Source organism: Catharus ustulatus, chromosome 9 (assembly GCF_009819885.2).
Source record: "Catharus ustulatus isolate bCatUst1 chromosome 9, bCatUst1.pri.v2, whole genome shotgun sequence".
Classification (NCBI taxonomy): domain Eukaryota; kingdom Metazoa; phylum Chordata; class Aves; order Passeriformes; family Turdidae; genus Catharus; species Catharus ustulatus.
The window spans coordinates 7,023,889-7,044,678 of NC_046229.1; the positions used below are offsets into that span (position 1 = coordinate 7,023,889).

Here is a 20,790-nt window from a genome sequence, read left to right on the forward strand (position 1 = left end):
AAGCTGCTTTGAAAACATGCAAAAAAATTGCCTTTGCTGATCAATTACACCCAGCTGTGGTTTGCCCTACAAATGTATCTTGGTAAAAAGATCTGATTCTCTGAGAGATCCTTTTGTACCTTCATCAAGCCCTGGATTGTCACAGAAGTGTCTCTGAAAGATGATGTGTTTTGTGGAGCAGACCATTTTTGCTGGAGCAGGCAGAGTTCCTCTTCAGGATTACTCACAAGGGGCATGGTTTGGCATAAGGCTGGAGGTGCTGGGATTCTTGGAGTATTCCATGAAGAAGCATAGAGAGATGCTTCAGATTGTTAACAGGAGTGGTCTTATTTGGGTGCTTTAGCTCGTTTTACCGAAATGAAAATACTCATTTCAGTGCCAAGTTGTTATAGAAGGACTACATTTGCTTCGTGCCCTGCTGAGAGATGCTGGCAGGAGCTGTTATCAAAGACTCCTTTTCCCCTTAGTCATTTAATAGTAGCAGCTTCTCTTTTATTCTGTGCTCTCTGAGAACAGAATAGGAAGTGATAATCTCCTTGGAATACAGCAGACACCTGTTTGATAAGTGGTAATTGCATTATTCCTGGAGGATTATCACAGTGGTGCTTGTTTCTTTGTAATGAAGCTCCACTATTATAAGCAGAGCAGAACTTCACTAGAAGATACACATTCCAGGTAAGAGAAACAGAAAATAGGAAACAATCATCCTTTTTAGAAGCTCATTTTTAGAAGTCAGTAGCACAGTGTTTTCAAGAGCCAACATCGCAAAAATCCAATTCCTCAGAAAATGATATCCATGAAGAAGAGGCAGCATAAAAATCCTGTCAACGTTTGAAGCATTTTTTTTGGAAGCAGTTCTGCCAGCACAACTGCTTGAACTGTGCCAAGGAATTATATAGTGCTGGAAACATATCCAGGCACTTCTCTGTTTGCTATCCAAAGCGTTGTACAGTGTTGTGAAGTAAATGGCATCCCACCATAGACCAGAAACGTGCCAAGTATTTGGCTGACACTCTTTGTGAATGCAAAGCAGTTCCCAAGGTGTATCTGTGAATATCTGTGGGCAGTATGGGATGTGGATGAATTGTTGTTAGTTTATACTGTTTATTATTTTACTCGTTCCTCAGCTTAAAAACCTGTTAATGGTTTTGCGTGAAAAATAAGTGGTTTGAGATCAGACTTAGTAAAAACAATTATTATACTGTCTATATTCTATGACAATTGCATAGTCACATAAAGAAAATACCAGAAATTTAACAGACTGGAACATAAAAGCCAGAATTAAAACAGGACAATTTTGAGGTAAGGAAATAGAGGAAGACAGGCTAACCCTGTTGAGTGTTTTTGCAGTTGTTATGAGTCTGAATCCATGTTAAGTGCAGCGGAATTTTTCACGTTAGAGTATCAAAGTAAGAGAACACAGTACCACAAAACACTATAACCAGACTTCAAAGCATGTGGTCCACAGAAAACTGATGGATGAGTGAACACTGGCTCTTTCCCATGTTTTCAGGTGCTAGAGGGATTCTTGTCCTTTTTTGTTACTGACCTTTCCTTTTCTTTAACTTGAACCCTCTCTCGATGGATGCATTGACTCCTGGTATTTGTTGTCACCCAAAGACAGTCTCTCTTTAGTTCAGGAAAGGTTGGGAATCCCAGTTTATCTGTGAATAACACTCTGTTAGTTGTAATTTATCTTGGTTTAGTTAGAGAATTGTTTTTCTTAGTCCCAGAGACCTTCAGGAATGTACAGTGAGTTATGACCTGTTCCCAGGCATGTGTGTTTTATAGATCAGTTCACACAGGTGTACTTATTAATAAACTCACTGAACCAATTTACATGCATATGTTTTAACCACTGAGTAATTAGCGAAAGCATTGCTGAGGAACTGGAAATTTGGGAAATGTGTCATTATTTGCATATCAGTATAAAGCAATTACTAAATTAAAGAGTGCACGTTGTGACAAACATGAAGCTCCTTTACTGTTGCTTTGTCAGTGCACATTAACATCAACTTGATGTGAAAGCCTGGCTTTCTCTGCATGAACTAAAAATCCTAAGGCAGAAGTACACAATGAATCACCCAGAGTTTGGAGGCTAGCACGCTGAATTGCCTTGGGGTTCAGACTGAGGAAAGAAAAAACTCATGTAAAAGACCATTGAGAAAACGTATCAGTGGAAAGTAATTAACTCAAGATCCACAATTAGCCTCATGGTCTATACTTAACTGTGTTCCAGGTCTTTCAGCGTTTATTTAATTCTGTTACCCTGTGTTTCAAATAGCTGCAAATGGCTTGGCAGATTTTTCATCCTTTTTAATATTTACAGTTTTTGTCTAACAAGAAGAATGAGCTCTGTAAGTGATCATGGGTATTTATTTCAGTCTCTCAAGTATATCTCTTTTTTAGCAGAATCTGTAGTACAAGGAAATATTATTTTCTTTTTGTTTCCTTAAATATATTTGTGATTTGAAGCAACATTAAGTACTACAGTAGCTGTCCTTCTGCTTTAATTCCTAATTTGCCTAACTAGGTTCAGTCAAATGAGAAATAATCAAAACCAGGGATAATTTTCATTCAGCCAGCAAACGAGAGGGGTAGGTGCACAGTAACACGGCTGGTGATTAACAGGGGCCGTAGCAAAAATTGGCATGTGTGTTCAACCAGCACACCAGGGCTGGGTGTTCCCAGAGCACCAGGCACCACTTTTTCTCAAGCTCACAAGAATCTCGTTGTTTTGTGGGGCTGCCTTTGGAGTGGTTGTCGCTGCAATGCCAGCATCCCTTGTCTGGTGTCTGCAGGACACGAGTGCTCTCCTCTCTGTGCCCTGGATCTCCTCCAGCCTCCCACACTATCCTCAGGATGATTCCTGAGCTGCTTCACCATACTTCTGCCTTCAGCACGTGTAAAGATCTGCCAGGATTGTGCCTTCACACTTGCAGTGAAATAAGATACATATGCAGCAGCCTTTCAGAATTTTGGAGAGTTAACATGTGTCCTGGTTTAGGTCAAATTTAGGGAGAAAACCTCTGAATGGGGCAGTCTCTTAATCCTAATCTAAAGAATTTATCAAACTTTAAAACATGAGTATTTGTTCAGACACTTTTTTCCCATTCAGTTCAGAGCTTTTTAAACTTCTGGGTTCTGTGTTTTAACTCTATAGCATTCCTTTGTGGTTTTAAGCTTCATTATAGTTCAGAGATCTACCATGGGAACATGACTGAAATCCTTGGAATGAATTTCCTACAACCTGTGTTGACAGGTTTAAATTACGTACTCTGACACTGTTCTTGTGGCTGGATTAGAAACTTTTTTTCAAGTTAAACCTGCGATAAGTAATTGTCACAGCGCTCTGGCACAATGCTAATTTGAAGTGACGTGTCCAAACTGGCCTCAGTAACATGAAGAACCCTAACAGGTGTGAGGGGTGGATCTTCCCATGGGCCCTGCTGAACTTCTAACAGGGGAAAAATAGTAGAAAAAGTGAAATGAACCTTGAATAAAGCTGTCAGCAGTAATTATCTCAACAACACTTTGTGAGGAGTTAAAATAAGCATTACTGATTTATAACCTGAACACACTCCACCCTAGAGATGGTTTTTTTCATCCAGTTAGTGTTTAAAATGAAACGTTGAATACCTGTCAAGATTTTTTTCTTTTTATTGGAGATGCATAATGAAAATGAAGTTATTTTCCAGAGGAAGTTAATTTCAAGGGCTGTCAAATTTTTTAAACTCTGCTGTTCATTTTCATATTTGTGCAATAGTTTAATAAAACAAACAAATCTCAAACATACTTGACTGTTTTTCCCAGCTAATGCTATTTGATGTCAAAAGACAAAGTGGCTGATGTGGAATTACATCCACTTTTTATTGTTATTCAAGGAGGGATAAGAGCTTATACAGCAGCAGATGAGCTTTGGGTGTTTGATTTCTTTTTTTAAAATATTATGTACTGAACTGGGGTAACAGTGTCTAGTTGAGTAGTACAGACTGAAGAGAGCCCTTCAGTTCTGCGTAGTAAATCTTTCTGAGACGATTAATTGCACAGTACAAAAAAGTCTTTGTTCCTGTCAACTAAAATAATGTATTTAATATATTTGTTTTTTTGAATTGCAATGTACCTTCATTTTACATTGGAATACTTCCTCTTTGTTCATGTGATAACATTTTTTTAATGTATACTATGTATTTCAGTATGGATAGAAGTAATTTTACTGTCTGTTACTACTGGAAAAATACTTGCTAACTTTTGAGAAAAAAATAAGCCAAAGGACAAACATTAATTCACAGAAAATCTTTAATCTCTAGAAGCTTTAAACATAACTTTTAAACATGAACATGCAGAAATTCTTAACTCATGTATCACTTTGTGAGATTATGCATTGAAAAGAAGATAGGTTATTTATTGGATAGTTGTACAGTGACAAGTGATGGGTTTGGAAGTGTTGACCACCTGTTTGTTCCCAAGGAATTCAGAGAGGGTTTGTGAGCATAACAGGCTGCCCACACACTGTTAATAATGCTTGGGTAAGCACCAGGAACTGCAGCCATGGCAAGAGCAAGCTCATATGAAAACTCTCTCATGTCATAGTGTAATTTTTCTTGAAATGGTGAGACTTTGAGTGTCCTCAGAAATGGCATGAGTTGCTTGGGAGTCCACCACCTACTCCTTGCATGGATTGGTTTGTCTGTTTGGATCTCCAGCCAGGAAAGAGTGTGGAGCCATCTGATAATCTCTGGAGAACTGCTAAAGGTTGCCAAAGTTCCCATACTCTTATTTCCCCCACTTCAATATTCACATGCAAGGACTGTGCTGAATGCACTTAGAAACCACAATTTTATTCCACTGTTTTTATGAAAATCTTCCTACTCTTGTATTTCAACGCAAAACCAGAACTTCACTCACTTGCTCTACTTCTCCCCTCTGCCTTGTACACTTGGATTTTTCCAAGTTAATTGCTATATTATTATAGCAATTATATTTCCACATTAATTGCTATATCCTGTCTACCATACACATATTCCTTGCTTTTCCTTGGGTCTTCAATCTCGAAAAGGATTAATTACAAAAGGAAAATGGAAATGTGAGTGAGCCTCAGCTGTGGAACAGCCTGACCAATCTAGCTGGGATGGTAAACAGCAAGAAGAAGAACTTATTTTCTAGGTGTTCCAGCTAGGTTGGTTAATAATTTGTTTTGTCTTATTACCTTAGCTACTGTCACTGCACTTAGGCAATGAAAGCATTTGATCCCTAAAATACCTTGTGTCCAAGTCCATCTAGTAATACCATATACATAGAATGTTTGATAGAAAAACAAAAGAAATGTTCCTTCTCAGAGCTTTTCGTTCCTACTAAAACTTCATATAATTGTGTTCCAAGTACAATTTTTATTCCTGTATCTTCAAGAAAATCAGTCCATCCATCCTTCCATCCATCCTTAAATCCATCCATCCATCCATCCATCCATCCATCTGATAAACTGGCATTTATTGTACTCAGGAAATTAGCTCATGCTATAATAAAAGGTCACACAACAGAATAGTAAATTTAATATGAAAATTGAAATGGTTGATAATGCTCCTTGCTCAACCCTCTATCCTTACTTCTTCTCTTATCTGATGAGGGGAAAAAACATCATAGTAATTAATCCAATGAAAAAAAGGATCAAATTATATGGGAGTGAAATTTTCACAGAGAAGACACCTGCCAGTTATTGAGTATTTTGCTACAGGCACCTCTCCTAAGTTTTGACTAACTGAGTGTTATGAAATCTTCTTGGTCATGTTTATTTCTTTATTCTTAAGCTATGTATCAGTGAGTAAACCAGTAAATGGAAAAGGTAAGCAACTCACATTTTGGGCAGGGTGAAATGGCTGTCACATGGAATATTTGAACCAGGATTAGGTTTCAGTCTGTAGGTAACACTACATTTCTGATTGAGAATTTTTTGTGTAATAAAGTGTATTGAAAACCCCCATGTGTGTCCTGCAACCTGCTAAGCAACCTTTAGGAAGAGCCCTTTTAATGGGAGATTTATGGGGGACAGTCAAGTATCGGAAAACATGCTTTTTATTTTGTACACCAGAATCTTGTTTGCTTACTTTATCTCTGAGTATTAAGAGCAGAAAATGGATTTTTTTTTTCCCTTTACCTCAATAGAAAATCATGTTATGAGAGTTCCCCTATTTAGTTTCCTATTGAAGCAGATTGTACACAGCCAAACGTGATTCTATATTAGAAGTTCAGCTACTTGAATAATTGGACTGATTCATAGCAGTGAAGTTATACAGCAATTATATTTCTTTTTAGGATCTTTTTATATTAAAAATCCAAAAGGTTTGTCCACTGCAAGGTTTTGGTTTTGGCTTGCCATTGTCAGATAATGCCTGTTGCTTCACTTGCTGCGTGTGTGCAAGTGAAATCCGGCATCATTGATAGAATCTTCTCCTTTGTGTATGGATCAAGTGTTCTCTGAATTTCTGTCTGATGTTTTGTAAGATTTACAGGTTGACCTTTGAATTTCCGAGAACAAATGATCAAGAATCTCTACTTTATGCCAAAAAAAAAGTATTAGAAAATATTTTGTCATGGAAAAATACCTCTCCAGTGAGTTGGAAAGAATTTGTCATTTGAGTAGTTTGAACAATAAAATTACCTCGTTACAGTGACTGATAGTTTCTTCTTTTCAGTGGCATTTTAAACAGCCAAAAGCTGTTTTGAAAAAAAATTGACAAGTACTGGGTAATGTTGCTGAAGGGCTTCATTAAATAACTTGTCCTGATTAACAGGTAAGTGTCTGTATGTTCAGAGAGATGCATTAATGTGCATTAAAGCAAATCAGATTGCCCACACACTCCAAAACTTCAAAACCCTCACTGCTGTTGTAATAATCAAAAGCTTAAGAAAGAGCACAAAATAACCAATATTCCTACTTTCCTTAAACAGTATACTTGCTTATTCTGAGTAGTTCTTGTTTACAAAAAGCTTCATCCCTTTGCAGAGGTGGGATCCTTTGATAGCAAGTATCCTGTGTTGAGCACAAGCTCTCAATAATTGAGGATGAGGAAGGATGTCCTGTTCTTTGCACTTTGGGTGTCCCAGCTATATTCTGTAAGGCATCAGAAAGCTCTTACAGCTTCCTTCACTTTCCTGTTAGGTATGGTTGCCATTCAAATCTCTTTTGAGATGCTGTTTTTCTCCATCAGTGTGTGGCTGAACATGAGGAAGGCCAATTTGTCATATCCAATTACTCCTTTCCTGATGCAGTCCACCAAGCTTATAATTTTTGTATCAGCATTTCAGTGGAGTGAGTTCTACAGCTGGAGTTCTCTGCTGGTATCATTCCTTCATGTTCCTTCTACTCTTCATCTTTCTCAAATCTTCAGCATCTTGATCAAATATCTCTGGACTGGTACAAGAGACTGAGTTTGTTCTGTCATTTGTAATGTCAGAAATCTGCAAGGGTGGGAATTAAGTTGTGCCAACAAACTCTTTGTAGAAGATAGAAGGTTTTGAGATTATGGGCTTGTAATTTTTCATATTATTCCAAGCATGAGATGGCAGCACTCTGGAATTACATGTTCTCAATGATTTCTTTCTCTCCTGCAGGCATATTTGTATCATGAAATATTGGTCAAAAAAATCCTGGGTTTAGATTGTTCTGAATTATAATTCTAGAAGCTTCTACATAAAACTAATACTTTCTAACATGAAGAATTATTTATTGTTTAAAGCATCTGGTCTCACTCCAGATTTGGCACATATTTCTGGGTTAATCTGGAAGGTTGACAAAGAACCCTGCATGTTTGGATCAGAAAAGATGTTGCTTAACTTTATCGCTCGATTGCTAATGCTGGCAATTGAAAAACAAATCATCTCACACTGAGCATTTACAAATAGTATTAGTGTCTTAGAGCTGGAAAGCACAAGTGAGCACCAGACTATTTCTTTCCTCTCTAAATTGTTAGATTTTGCAGTGATCTTTCTCTTAGTAGCTAAAATCTATTTCAAGTAACCTTTTGTATGCTTTTAGTCCAGGTTGTACCATTTTGGAATACCAGAGATACTGAATCCATTTAGTATCTCTGCTGTCTCCTAAAAGGAGACTCTCCTGCTGCTACTCTCCCTGAAATGTTTGAAATCTTGAATTTTATTGCCCTTCTCCTTCAAAGCTATAGGAAACCAAATAGGAGACTACTTAAACTTTAAATAAACGCCAGCAATGTCTACACAGTGTTGGGCAAAAGATCTGGCTCCGGAGTTGCTTTTTGCAAGTAATTTTCCTTATTTCTGATTCTGTTTCATTTTCCACCTTGCGTACCTTTCAGTTCTGAGACAGTTTGATTTGCACATGCATAGGTTTCCTGCCTAAAAATATATATATATTTTGTTTTAGTTTATTATTTCTTTTGTAACCTATATCTAGCTTGTCATTTCAAGCACGAGCCCTGCGAATGCATTTTCAGTGTCTTTTCTTGTGCATGTGGAAGCCATCCCATTCACAATCCCACTCTGGATGCCCACACAGTGGTAATTTTCATACAGAAAAAGAAAAATTCAGAAAAGTGTCTGGCTTTTGAGTTTTTTCACAATCAGATGGGCTCATAAGTTAGAGAATATGGGGAATCAGGTACTCAGGCTTCAAACCAGCTTTTTTAGTTATGGGGTTGGTGTAAAGATTTTGTCCATTCCCATGGGAAGGTGGCTGAAACACAATGATAATTTATTACAGTGATAATGTTTTGCATCTCTGGGAGGTGGCAGGTACAGTATTCAGAAAGAAAAACCTCTCCAAGAGCAGTGTGAGATCTACAGTTCTTGCCCCTCAGACATCCAGTGGTGCTCCCATCAATACCTTGGCCTGCATTCACAGTGCTGGGAAAGGGTTTGCTGATCTGCCTGGAAAACAATCTTCTGCTTAGTCTTGGAGTTTTTATGATTTCCAAAGTAAAGCTTGAGCTTTTGAGGTGCAAGTCTTTCTTTGCAAGGGAACTCTCTATCTTTGAATGAAGATAATTTTATTCTAAAAGAATGTTGACGCCTCTCATTTATTTTGGAATGAAGGCAGAGCTGCTATTTCTTTTGCAAAAAAAAAAATAAAAAAGCAAAGGGAAGGGTGATTTCTCACACCAATGTGCACAAACCCCCAACATTCCAGCAACTGTCTGGAGAGTAGGATGAAACAGGCTCTGATGTGGAACCCCTTCTGCTGTTAGCTCGTGTTTGAGAGACGCTTTGACACTATAATATAGGGTTGCAAATTGGAATTGCAACACCCTGCAATTGGGCCAAGTGATGAAGCAGCACAATAACTGCCTGCTTGATCTTACCACTCTCTTTAATGTGCACGTAAAAGATACTGGGAGCCTTTCCAGGCATCTGTCAGGGTATTTAATGCTGTGAGAGAGGGAGCTGCAGTCTGTGTGTGGTTAATGTGTGTTTTACCAGCATTTCATACAGTGTGATAACTACAGGGCAAAGTTTCAGGTTTTATAACAGTTGGGTTTTGTTTATTATTAAAAGCTTATAAAAATAATAATTGAAATGGTGGATTACTACAGAGGATGCAGTTCTTATGCTCTTGTCACAGGAGTTTCATAGGTAATTGGTCTAGACCTGTGTGTCACCTTTAATATTTCATTTGCTCCAGAGTATTATAACTCACTTCCTTTAAGATGATTGCTGGGCTTTTTACACAGCTAAACTTGTGTTTAACCTTGCTGTGAGAATGTGACAGTAGGCTAGTTCAGACAGGTTAACATTCATTTGGTAACCAGCCTGCTTAATCAGCCTGCTTCAACCTGCAGCAAATTAAATCTTTGTGAGTTCTAGCAGACAAGTGAGAAAGTCGCTCTGAATTATGTATAAAAAATAAATGGGGTATTTTCAGTGCTCATGGCAGTAAATGAAATTTAAGTCTTATGATTTATTCTTGGATTTTTGTTGAGAATGATTGAAATGTATTTTACCTTAATGTTTTCAGAGTCCAATTAGGAGAGAGCTATATTTCTGAAATGGATAATCTAAATCTTTCATTCTGTGCCCTGCAAAAATATTAATAAGTTTTACAGGATCTAGGTGTTTTTATGTCATCTCTGTGTTCCATCTGAAGGAACCATTAGAAATTATGTTTTAAACATACAGCCAGGACTACCCTTCTTCACATCACTGAAAATTGCATGGCATTAAGTACTTTGTCACTGGCAAAAATAATAAATATTCTTTATTTAAGAACTACTCACATTGTAAAATCAATCCAGATAGGTCTTAGGTTCTTCTGCAATTGCTGTTTGTGGTCATCAAGCTTTTTTCTCCTGGACTGATGTGCCTCTTCAGAAGAGGCAGGAGCTGGGCAGAAGCTTTAAATGCAGGGATGGCACAGGTGGTTCTGGTCCCAGAGTGGACAGTTCTCATTTTTACGCATTATAATTAGTCCATTTTATATGCAATATAGGACCAGATTTTCAAATATTATTGCTGTGTGTTTGCAGGCATCATAATAATTTTGTCTTTCAAATGACAGTAGAACTTTTCTATTGGTGGTTCTTAAAAACTGAAATTTATGCATACAGCAGAGGGCAGAAATTCTTTTTCTGGCTCTGGCTACTGAACATCCATCCTGTGGACTGTGCTGACTGCAGTGTCACCAGTTTGGGTTGTGTGTCTTGGTTCATGTGAGGAACATGGTGTGCACCCTTGACATTTAAATCGACCGAAAAGGAGATGAAATGTATTTTTTTAAGTTGCCAATGTGATTGTGTCTATTGCAATGTCTGCTGATCTTTCAAAATACAATTTTTTTCAAGATGATTTAGCTGTTTTTAATTACTTGTATCAGTACTTAATATCTTTAATAATTACTTCTTGGTTAACAATAAAAAATCTACATTTACATCATCAAAGCAGAGCACTGTAAAAGTTGCCATGTACAGTAACATTTCAAACTTCCATACTGCTGCAGGAGAAAATAACAACTCAAGGCACTTTGGAGTTTGCATTTCCATGGAGTTTGTTTTGACACTCTGTGCATACACCTCAGTAAAACTCAGTTGATGTTTCCTTGAATATTTTAATGTAAAGAATCATTTTAGTTTTTCAGGCTTCTTAATATGTGTTTAAATAATACAGTCTTTAATTTGAATCTCTGAACAACCTTAAAGCCTCCCCCCAGCCTTTAATTGAGATGTGGCTTTAATGAAGAACCATTGCTTGCTTTGCAGATGACTTTAGCTGTGTCAGGACTGACTTTCCCTTGCCATCGACTCACAGTTGGAAGAAGATCTTCACCTGTGCAAACAAGGGAACAGTCAGAGGAGGTAAGGACATCACCTTTGTTTTACCAGCCTGCTCTAGGAAGAGGCAGGGACACCTTGGTGTGCAGGGCTCCCCATCCCTCCTGTTGTCAAGTGTTTCAATAGAATTGCATCTTACAACAATCCATTTACAGTTCCTGCAACACATAATTGCGACAACATGAGGAACTGGGCAAATGAGTCACTGAAGAAAAAGAGGAAAAACAAAGCAAGCAAATACCAGCAAAGCATGTGACTGTGGGAGATGAGATCTTAACTCCTTGCACTAAAATTCTGATTTTTCTCCTTTATATTGGTGTGCCAAATACCAGTATAAAAGCCACCATTGTATACCTTTTCTCACTCTTTTTATGAAGTTAGACCAGCTCTGGTACCATTAGGTGGAAAATGGCATTAATTTAGGATAAAATTTGCTCAACTATATGTATGCAGAGATTCTTCAATAATGCATTTTGTCACATATTTCTGTTCACCAGATTTCTTTTAAAAATTAACTTTGGTAATGCTGTGTAAAATAGTAAATTGAACTGCTTATAGTGTTTATAGAAATTTGTAAGTATTTGCCACTGTATATGTGTTTTGTGTTTCACTGAAAATGTCTAAATAGAAGCTAACAGTGGATTTGGGGTTTTGTTTTTATACAGCAGTGCACTGATGTTCATATGGTTAGTGATAGTGATGGAGATGACTTTGAAGATGCTACTGAGTTTGGAGTTGATGATGGAGAAATGTTTGGAGTAGCATCATCTGCCTTGAGGAAATCGCCAATGAGTAAGAATTGCAATTAACTGGAGGTTGTACAGCAGAGGTGAAGGCAGAGAGGTGTGAGGAGTCTGCAGAATTAGAAACTGGAAAGTGTCTTTTGATAGGATTGGTAGAATTGTTTGAATGTTATGTTTGATGGATGTATCGAAGGAAAGTACTGCACACATAACTGGCAACTATAAAAACACCTTTCCATGGAGCCTTGCAACTGAAGAATAATAATTTAACTTAAAATTGATGAGTAACAAATAAAGTCAGACAAATTGTGATCTCTGTCCAAATGCACCTGTAGATAACTAGATTTCCACTTCTCTGTTTTGAAAATCCTACATATTCTATTTCTGATTAATGTTTTAGTCATTATGCTAATCAAGTTTCTCAGTGATTATTTGTCCTTAAATTATGAAAAGGATTGAGCAGGAGCAGTCAGTTACTTCCCACATGCAATTCTTGCATATCTTTATTGACTTTAGGCTTGCATTAGTGTTACTTCATTGGAAGTTCTTTGACAGAAAATATATGTAAAAATGTGGAAAACTTTTTAACATTATGGACAGGAAGGGTCAAGCCTTTCAAACCTTGAAGTAAGTCCAGAGTGCAAACTCTGAGCAAGTGATATATCACATTACACTGGACCAGAGGATTTTACTGCTTGGAAAATTTGAATATATTCATGAGACTCTCTGGAAATTTCTTGGCTTTCGAAAGGTTCATAGTTGATGATCTTTTGGGAAGTTTATGTGGTCTCTTGGTGACACTTCAGTAAGCTGAGAACATGAAATACCTGTGAAGTGAATGTGTTTGCATATTTCAACCTGTTTACAGAAGTTTGCAATTTTTTTCCCATTTTTTTAAGTGCCAGAAAATGCTGAAAATGAAGGAGATGCCTTATTACAATTTACAGCAGAGTTTTCTTCAAGGTAAGCTTAGCCTGTTAACTGTGCAATTCTTATCACAAACAAAGAGAGTAAATAATGAAAATAAAAATAAACCAAGTGTATGTGTTTTGAGATTATAGCATATTTAGACATCCTAATGGAATATAGCATATTTTGACACCCTAATCTAATTAATTTTAATTCTAACTCTGCTACTAGAACTGTTTCTGAAATAAAATTATTTCTCAGCCCAAGCTGCAGTGGTTGATTCTTTTCTTATTTATTCTGCCACTATGTAGTGCCATTACTTAATTCTGTAGAGGTCCAGAAGGATGAGAAAGACTGGTTATATATGATAATTTTATTATGATAAGCAGGAACAGAAAAGCTGAAACTGATTAATACTGGAAAATATCTTCATAGATATTGTAAGAGTTTTCACAATAGTAAAGTGGTTGGGTAAATACTGACTTTTAAAAAACACAGAAATTCCAGATTTTTAAAAAACTTTATACTGCCAAATCATACACTGTTAAACAGTTGCGTATTTTATTGAATAGGTAGAAGCTGCAAAGTAATTCAAAGTTTATGTGCCTTCTGCTTTCACTCCTGTGATCAAATGTTCCTTTATATGTATGAGATGCATTAATGTGTGATTCAAGAATACATTTCAATTAACCTTTAAGAATATAATACAGAGAGGAAATAAGTTATGTTTGAAAAATTTTCTAGAAAATTGTGTAGAACCTAAGGTATCTATATGTGTAAACAGAATGTTTTTATGATAAAGTTTATAAGGTAGTAGTTCATTACTTTGAAAACAAATGGGTCCTAAATATTTCCTTTCTGTCCTTTAGAAGTGTAATACTTCATCTTTCTAAGCATTTATCCAATGCATTGTATTTACAGAATATATTGAAAGGAAGAATGCTGAAATTACTTGATTTTGTCATTCTTAATTAATTGGAAATTTTATCTCGAATAGATATGGTGACTGCCATCCTGTTTATTTTATTGGATCATTAGAGGCTGCTTTTCAAGAAGCCTTCTATGGGAAAGCTAGAGATGTAAGTGTGTATTAAAACTACTTTATGTAATATAGTGGGGGAATGGAAATCACCTTAAGGGTTTCATCTTTATTTTTGAAAAGCTGAGCTAGATTTTGGGGGATTTTTGCTTTCATTATTCAAGAAGAGCTGCACTCATTCATTTGACTGACTAAAATACTTACCTTGGTGGTTGCTGAAATTGCAGTGAGTAACTGATGCTTTCCAATCATTCAGGCTGTATTTTTACTGGAGTTCTTTAATTGACAAAGCTACTCCTTTTCTCTCCTCCCTTTTCTTCCTGAAATAATGGTGTCCTAGCACCAGATAACCCTGCCTGTGAATCTTGGGGTTGACAAGTTCACTGTTGCATGTTGGTAACTCCTTTGAAGAATGGCTAATGAAATTGTAAATTTAAATTAAAAGGTCTATGAAATACAGGGTGCTTTTCCCCCTTTGTACAGCCTTTATCTGCCAAGTAACTTCCAGTACCAAGGTTTGGTTGTTTAGTTTTTCTGTAGATCCAACCAGGCATCTCAAGTTTCTGTCATTCCATGCACAGTGTTAAAATCAGTATTTTAATAAAATTAGAATGGGGACAGTTTATTTAAGTTTTGGTGACTTGATTCACTAAGGAGAAACCCAAAACCCTGCATAATTAAGCACAGATAAAGCTGAAACACAAACAAGAAAATCATGCTGTATAAATTTACTTTTTGTTTTCTTGATAGATGTCTAATTTTAAAATGCAGAATGTAGTTATTCATATTGGAAGGAGCCTCTTTATTATGTTAGGGGCTGTTCTGATCAGTGTGAGAGTTATAAATCCACACTGTATGGCTGAAGTTGACACATACTTAACACTCTCAGTTTAGTGAATATTTTCATGGCTGTGCACAGAGAAAAAAATCCTATGAGTTGTGCGTTGGGAAATTCATTTTGTGTCATGTCATCAGACATGATTGACAGTGTATCAGTGTAAAAGTTCATTAAGAACTTTCACAAACAGTTTTCTACCTATAAATCTGATATTAATGCAGTGCAGTTACTTAGTGTTACTTTTTTCTTGCTCAAAGAACTTGTGCTACTTGCATAACACTTCTGAAACTCGTGTCACCTTACATTTTTAATATTTTGTGATTTGTTCAGACCAGGTCATCATCACAATAAAATCATTGGATGCATATGTGTATATATTTAGAAGAGTATTAATTTTGGTTTTGTTTGGATTTTTGGCTTTTTTTCTGAATATTGCCTTCTTTTGAAAGCTCTGCCTCCCACCTTTGGAATGGCATTATTTTTATTGTAACATTCCGATTTTAAGCAAAGATATGAGAATGTGGAAATACCATTTATTTTCACTGCTTTTCCTTGGTACAAAGTAATTTTTTCAGTGCTGGTTCCTGAAATTCAGAATTGAGGAAAGGGACACACTATTTTATGTTTTTATGAAATAATAATAATAATAAATAAATATATATATATATGTATGTGTCAGTATAAAAAAAGCTTTGTAGAAACTGCAACCTGTGTGTCTTGTCTTCTGATTTATACTATGGAGGGCACTTAATTTTACCAGGGCAACAGATGAGCTTCAGGCACCAGCATTCTTCACTTGAAGTGAGAAATTGAGTTCCAAGTGTAAATAAAAACAAGATTGAAGGTTTAAATCCTCTACTAGGCTTTTTGAACTTATATACTCATTAAATGTTTATTGGAGTGGTGGGATTACGAAGGATTTGGGCAGCTTCATCAACTGGTATATACTTAATCACTAAGTAAAACACTACATTTGATAGAGTGTTTCTCACGATGCCACACTCAATCCATCTTAATGAAAACCGCTTCAAACTGATTTAATTTGAGAGCACTTGGCAGCTTGAGTGCTCAGAGATCTTGGCCTTTTCTTGACAAATTCTCAATGCTGTCCAGAGCAGAAGGTGCACTCTACAGTTCATGTCTATTGAGACAGCCATCAGCTGTGTTTTAAATCTGTATTGTGGATACTTTTTACCTAAAAAAAATAAAATTAAAAAATCCCATGGTATATAAACATGAAGCGTTTTTCCAGAAATATTTTCATTTGGGTTATTTTAAGAAAATTAACTAATGTCAGAACACCTGTTTTGAATGCAGAATATGAGTTCAATTTCTTTTTATGAAAATAGATGTTTCCTGTTAAATCACATTGTCTTTTCATGTGTTGGAAAGGACAGTAATTCATAGTTATTAAACAAAATGTTGCCTGAAAAATAAATATCTTGTAAAAAAGTTGAGGTATTTATCTGCTGTATTTGAGTTGCTAGCCGGTGAATATTAACATACATGATGGGTATCTTTTAAACTTTGGAACAACTGCTGCCACAACAATGCCAGTTTTTGGTAAGAGAGCTGGAATGAGGTCAAATGTAGCTCTGCTTTAAAACTTGTATAACTCTTTACCACAAAAACACAATACCCAAGATACAGAGCCTTGCTTTTAACAACCAGGGTCCCAAGTGCCCCCAGCAGCCTGATAGTTAAGGGTGTTGTGTATTCACTTCCAAGGTTTATTGTATATATGATAAGGAAATATTTTCAATATTTTCTTTTAATGGGATCAGGAAGAGAAAGAGAGGCAGAGGTTTATTAACAATTAAGCTGTTTTTTGTGACAGTCTTCTGTCTATTGGAAAGAAGAGTTTTCCTGTCACTAAGTTCCTGAAGAATGAGCTTACTCTTGCTGCAGAGCTGCACTGCCATAGCAATTGCTACACCTGATGCCATGGGAGAAATCCTATAATAGACATTTTTAACAAAGTGTTTGAGAAAGGTGTCTTTGTGTCTGAAAGCACTTTTTGAGTGTCTTGTGTTCTGAGACATCAGAGGGTTTATCCTAACTTTTGGTGCGATTGTTATTAATACTCGATTTTAATTGCTATATTGAAGCTTTCTGAGTTGTGTATGTGAGTAATACTGAAGTATTTTCTTTTATTAAAGCTTGTTTGTCTTTCCATTTTTATAGGTGGTTGCTATTCTTTTATTAAGAGAAAGAATAAAGACATTGCCTTTGCCTTTTCAGGAGCTCTTATTTTTATATACCTCTGTCAGCTCACCTCCTGCTCCTCTCTCAACCTTTCTGTCCACTGACTTTTAATAAATATGTGAAACATCTCTCTTAGCACAGATTGGTATTGTCACCTCAATATATATTCCTGCATTCTGAAAATGAACCGTGTTTTTCTTCTCCTTGAATTCTGTATTTTAGGTTCAATTTAGAGGCAGCACCATCCCTCTCACATATGGGTTCTTTATTTCCTGAATACCTAGAGCAAAGTATGCTCCTTCCATGATTTGGTGTGTTCAAATAAAAGCTTTTTTTCCTCCCTTTTCCTTGGTGGTAGCAGAATATTCCTTCATACAGGGCTTTCTGTAGCGTCATTTTTATCTGTGTAGCTCAGAAAAATGTCCCTTATTATTTCAGTTAATTAAGATTATACTGAACTTATTACAGATTACAGCTGGTGGAGGATTTTACCACTTTACAGATTCTGATTAAACATAAATAACCTGACCACTCATGTACATGGTCTGTTTTAAACTGGAGGACAGGTGTAGAAGTATAATTCTTTTCAGGAAGAGTGAAGCAGCTGCATGTGGTAAATATCAATACATAAGCTCCAGTTAAGTCCCATGTTAGTCACCATTTTCTTTCCAGTCTTGCCTGATGTGTGTTTGCAGTTCTGTCCTTTAATTTGTAAATTATTTCTAGATTTATGTATAACTGTTATTTAGAAATTTCTGCTACAACACACTAGTTTAGTAGCTTCACTGTTTGCTTACACACCCTTAATTTTTCATATCGAAAGAGTAGATTCACCTTTCCTATCTGCAGGATTGGTATGGATCTCTCCTCAGCATCCTCTGTATTTGATACTAAATAATGGATGCTTTTTGAATTTGTCTCCCTCTGCATTTTCTCTTCTTTCAAAGCTTGTGATGATAGATCTTACCCAAGTTTGGTCTTAATTACTGGATACTATTTGCATTATGTAAGATCACTACAGGTGCAATTGATTGAAATGGAGATACAAGAGTATAATAGGATCAAATAGTTGGGAGATGAAAGCACTAAATCAGGCTTTAACACACCTTTACCTGGCAGAGTGGGTAGCTGTTTGAACACCTTGCCATGGTTCCTGTGCATTCTTCATCACTGAAGGATTTTTGAGATGAGATGTTTTACTGAAAGATAAAATTACAGGAAGATTAAACTAGGAGCTAATTTGGGGAGATGTCTTATGCCATGTTTAGCACAAAGTATGGGATCAGGAGTTTACTGGGATCACCTCACTCCTACTTGAGGAACCTGTGGGGTACAGTTCTTTTCAGATCTCTTCTACAAGGCTAGATAAAGTAGCTGTGTCCAAGGCTGATCCCATGAGCTCCAGGATCACCTTGGACAGCTGGATCAGATTGTGCACTTCAAGCATTTAAAGAAGTGCAAATGCATCCCTTTGTTTGTTTGAATTGGTTCTCACTGCATAAAACCTGGAAGAAAAAAATAAGATTTTGATTTGTTGGCCTGCCAGTTGGAGAGAACATTCATGCCTCTAGGACCTGATACATCATGAACTTTTCTGTCTCAGTCATTACTCAAATGTGTAAACCTGAGATTAAAAAATAGTCATTCAGGTCCATGGTTTTGCTGTCCCTTATGATTGCATTCCTATTCCCATCCAAGTTCATATTCTTTTGAGTTATCTGAGTTATTCACAGTATTAGGAACTGGCTGAGAAGCTTAGAAATCCCATTACCCACTGATGCTAATTCAGTCACCTGAATTATGATCTGTGGGGTTTTTGCCTCTGTGACAACTTTTCCTTCAACTTTGCATCAGTGACAACTTTTCTTTTAATTCTATACAAAGTGTTAACTTCTCTGAACCTTTAAAATGCCTGGTCTTCAGCATGCACATGCTCTGAAAAATGCTTCCATGGTGGCTTAAGTTCCTCGAGTTCCAAGGCTTTGGAAGTCCATCAGATATTCAGTGCTTCAAACCCTTCTGGTATCCTGTACCATTGTAGGGACGTAAAAGTTTTTACCTATTGAATTATTTTTTCTTGATTAAAATTTCATGCTAAATGTATAACCTCCAAATGATATTGCTGAAAAATCCAACACAGAACAGTCTAATGCTCCATTAGCAGACTTCTTTTATGGAATTTGAGACTGTTTAGCAGTTTTGTAAGGCTGTTTTAATATTGACTTAAAAATACCCAATATTAGTCATAACACAATCCTAGAATTTACTCTGACTTTTCAAAGGCTTGAAATAAACACAACCAAAATTTGCTTATAAATATATGCTACCATGGGTTAGTAAAATAAACAAACCTGAAAACACACCCACACAACAACAGCAACAACAACAAACTTCAAGCTGTGATCCTTTTACAATCCTGCATTTTTCAGAGGAAAAAATCCCCCGGCTTTCACAAACATTTTTCAAAATCATGTTTTAGCACTACAGTTCCTCCTGATACCTCTTTTCATTTATCATAGCAGTATGCCTGTGCCCACCCTTAACATTTTGGATGAAGTGTCAGATACAAGTACAGTCTTTTATATGTGATAGAGTTTAGTGTTTGCATGGTGAGATTTGTTGATGCAACAAAAATTACATTCCCTTGGGAAGTAACTCAGTGTAAACCTCCATTGTGATGGTGCCTGTTCTGTTTACTAAAATTTGTCCCTAAATCTTTAAGCCTAAAACTGTACATATTTTGAAACATTCTGTTGTACGGAATCTCATATTTAACAGTTTCATGGGGTTGTTTCTTTGGAAGTAAAAGTGTTTCTCAAGAGCCTTTTTTTCTGTCCGCTCCCAGTGAAAAGAGGAGAGCAAAGCCATCCGCTTACCACAAAGCAGTGCCACCACAAAGGAAAGATTAAGGGTTTAGAGAGAGGTCAATGTGGGTTTTTCTCTAACTAAACACTTTCCTAAAGTTTCCTTGTGGAAAAAATAATGAAGTCATCTCAGAGTTTTTAAAGAATTTTTATTTCTTTTTCACCGTCTGCATTCGCTTGTCTTCTCAGCATGGATGTTTAATCTTTCTAGGCTTTGTGAATTGGTCCAAATGAATAAGTGGTGAGCTGTCTCTCTAGGAGCTAGAGGCTTATTCTAAGGCCCTAATCACTGAGTAAACACATCTTTGCCCTCCCTCTCTTACAACTGCTATATAATAGTCGAGATTCTAGCACAGTAACCTGGATATTGCAGGGATCGACGCTTTGAAATGCAGAACGGCTGATCCTCAAAAACAGACAGTGCCTGATCTTCCCCTGCCTCTTTCTTCTTTTTAAATTAAATATCACCACAGAAATGCTGTTTTATTGCATGATATCGTGCATCAGTGCCCTGGATTTTCAAGTTTAGTTTCAGTCAACATTGTTGGCTGCACTTATATGGATCTCTGCATGTTGGGCTTATTAATGGCCCTTCCTGGCACATGTGTACGTGGTTCTGAAGAACATTTAAATTAAATTAGACAAACAGTAATGCAAATTACTAATCCCTTTCCCAAAGTCGAATGTTCAAATGTTCCTTTTATAAATAGTCATTAAATTTTATCCAAAGCCAGTGTATGAGGCAAGAGCCCTAGAGGGTTTTTCTGCAAAGGCAGCTTGCTGGAAATTGCATCCCATGTCTTGCTATATCAATACACACCAATATCTAGGGTTCAGTGTTACTTCTGATGAAGAGATTTGAAATTACTTTAAATAAAAGTCTGAAAATAGCACCGTA

The 20,790-nt window shown here is 36.5% G+C and overlaps 1 protein-coding gene across 1 annotated transcript in view; it reads left to right on the top strand.

Annotated features, from left to right (window-relative positions):
• The window catches only part of FAF1 (Fas associated factor 1), a 152,078-nt gene that overhangs the window by 88,050 nt on the left and 43,238 nt on the right, over positions 1-20,790 (top strand). Inside the window, exons 9-12 of the mRNA XM_033067908.1 lie at positions 11,223-11,318; positions 11,960-12,086; positions 12,937-13,000; positions 13,944-14,025. Coding sequence (XP_032923799.1) covers positions 11,223-11,318; positions 11,960-12,086; positions 12,937-13,000; positions 13,944-14,025 — 369 coding nt within the window. The remainder of the gene's footprint in view (positions 1-11,222; positions 11,319-11,959; positions 12,087-12,936; positions 13,001-13,943; positions 14,026-20,790) is intronic.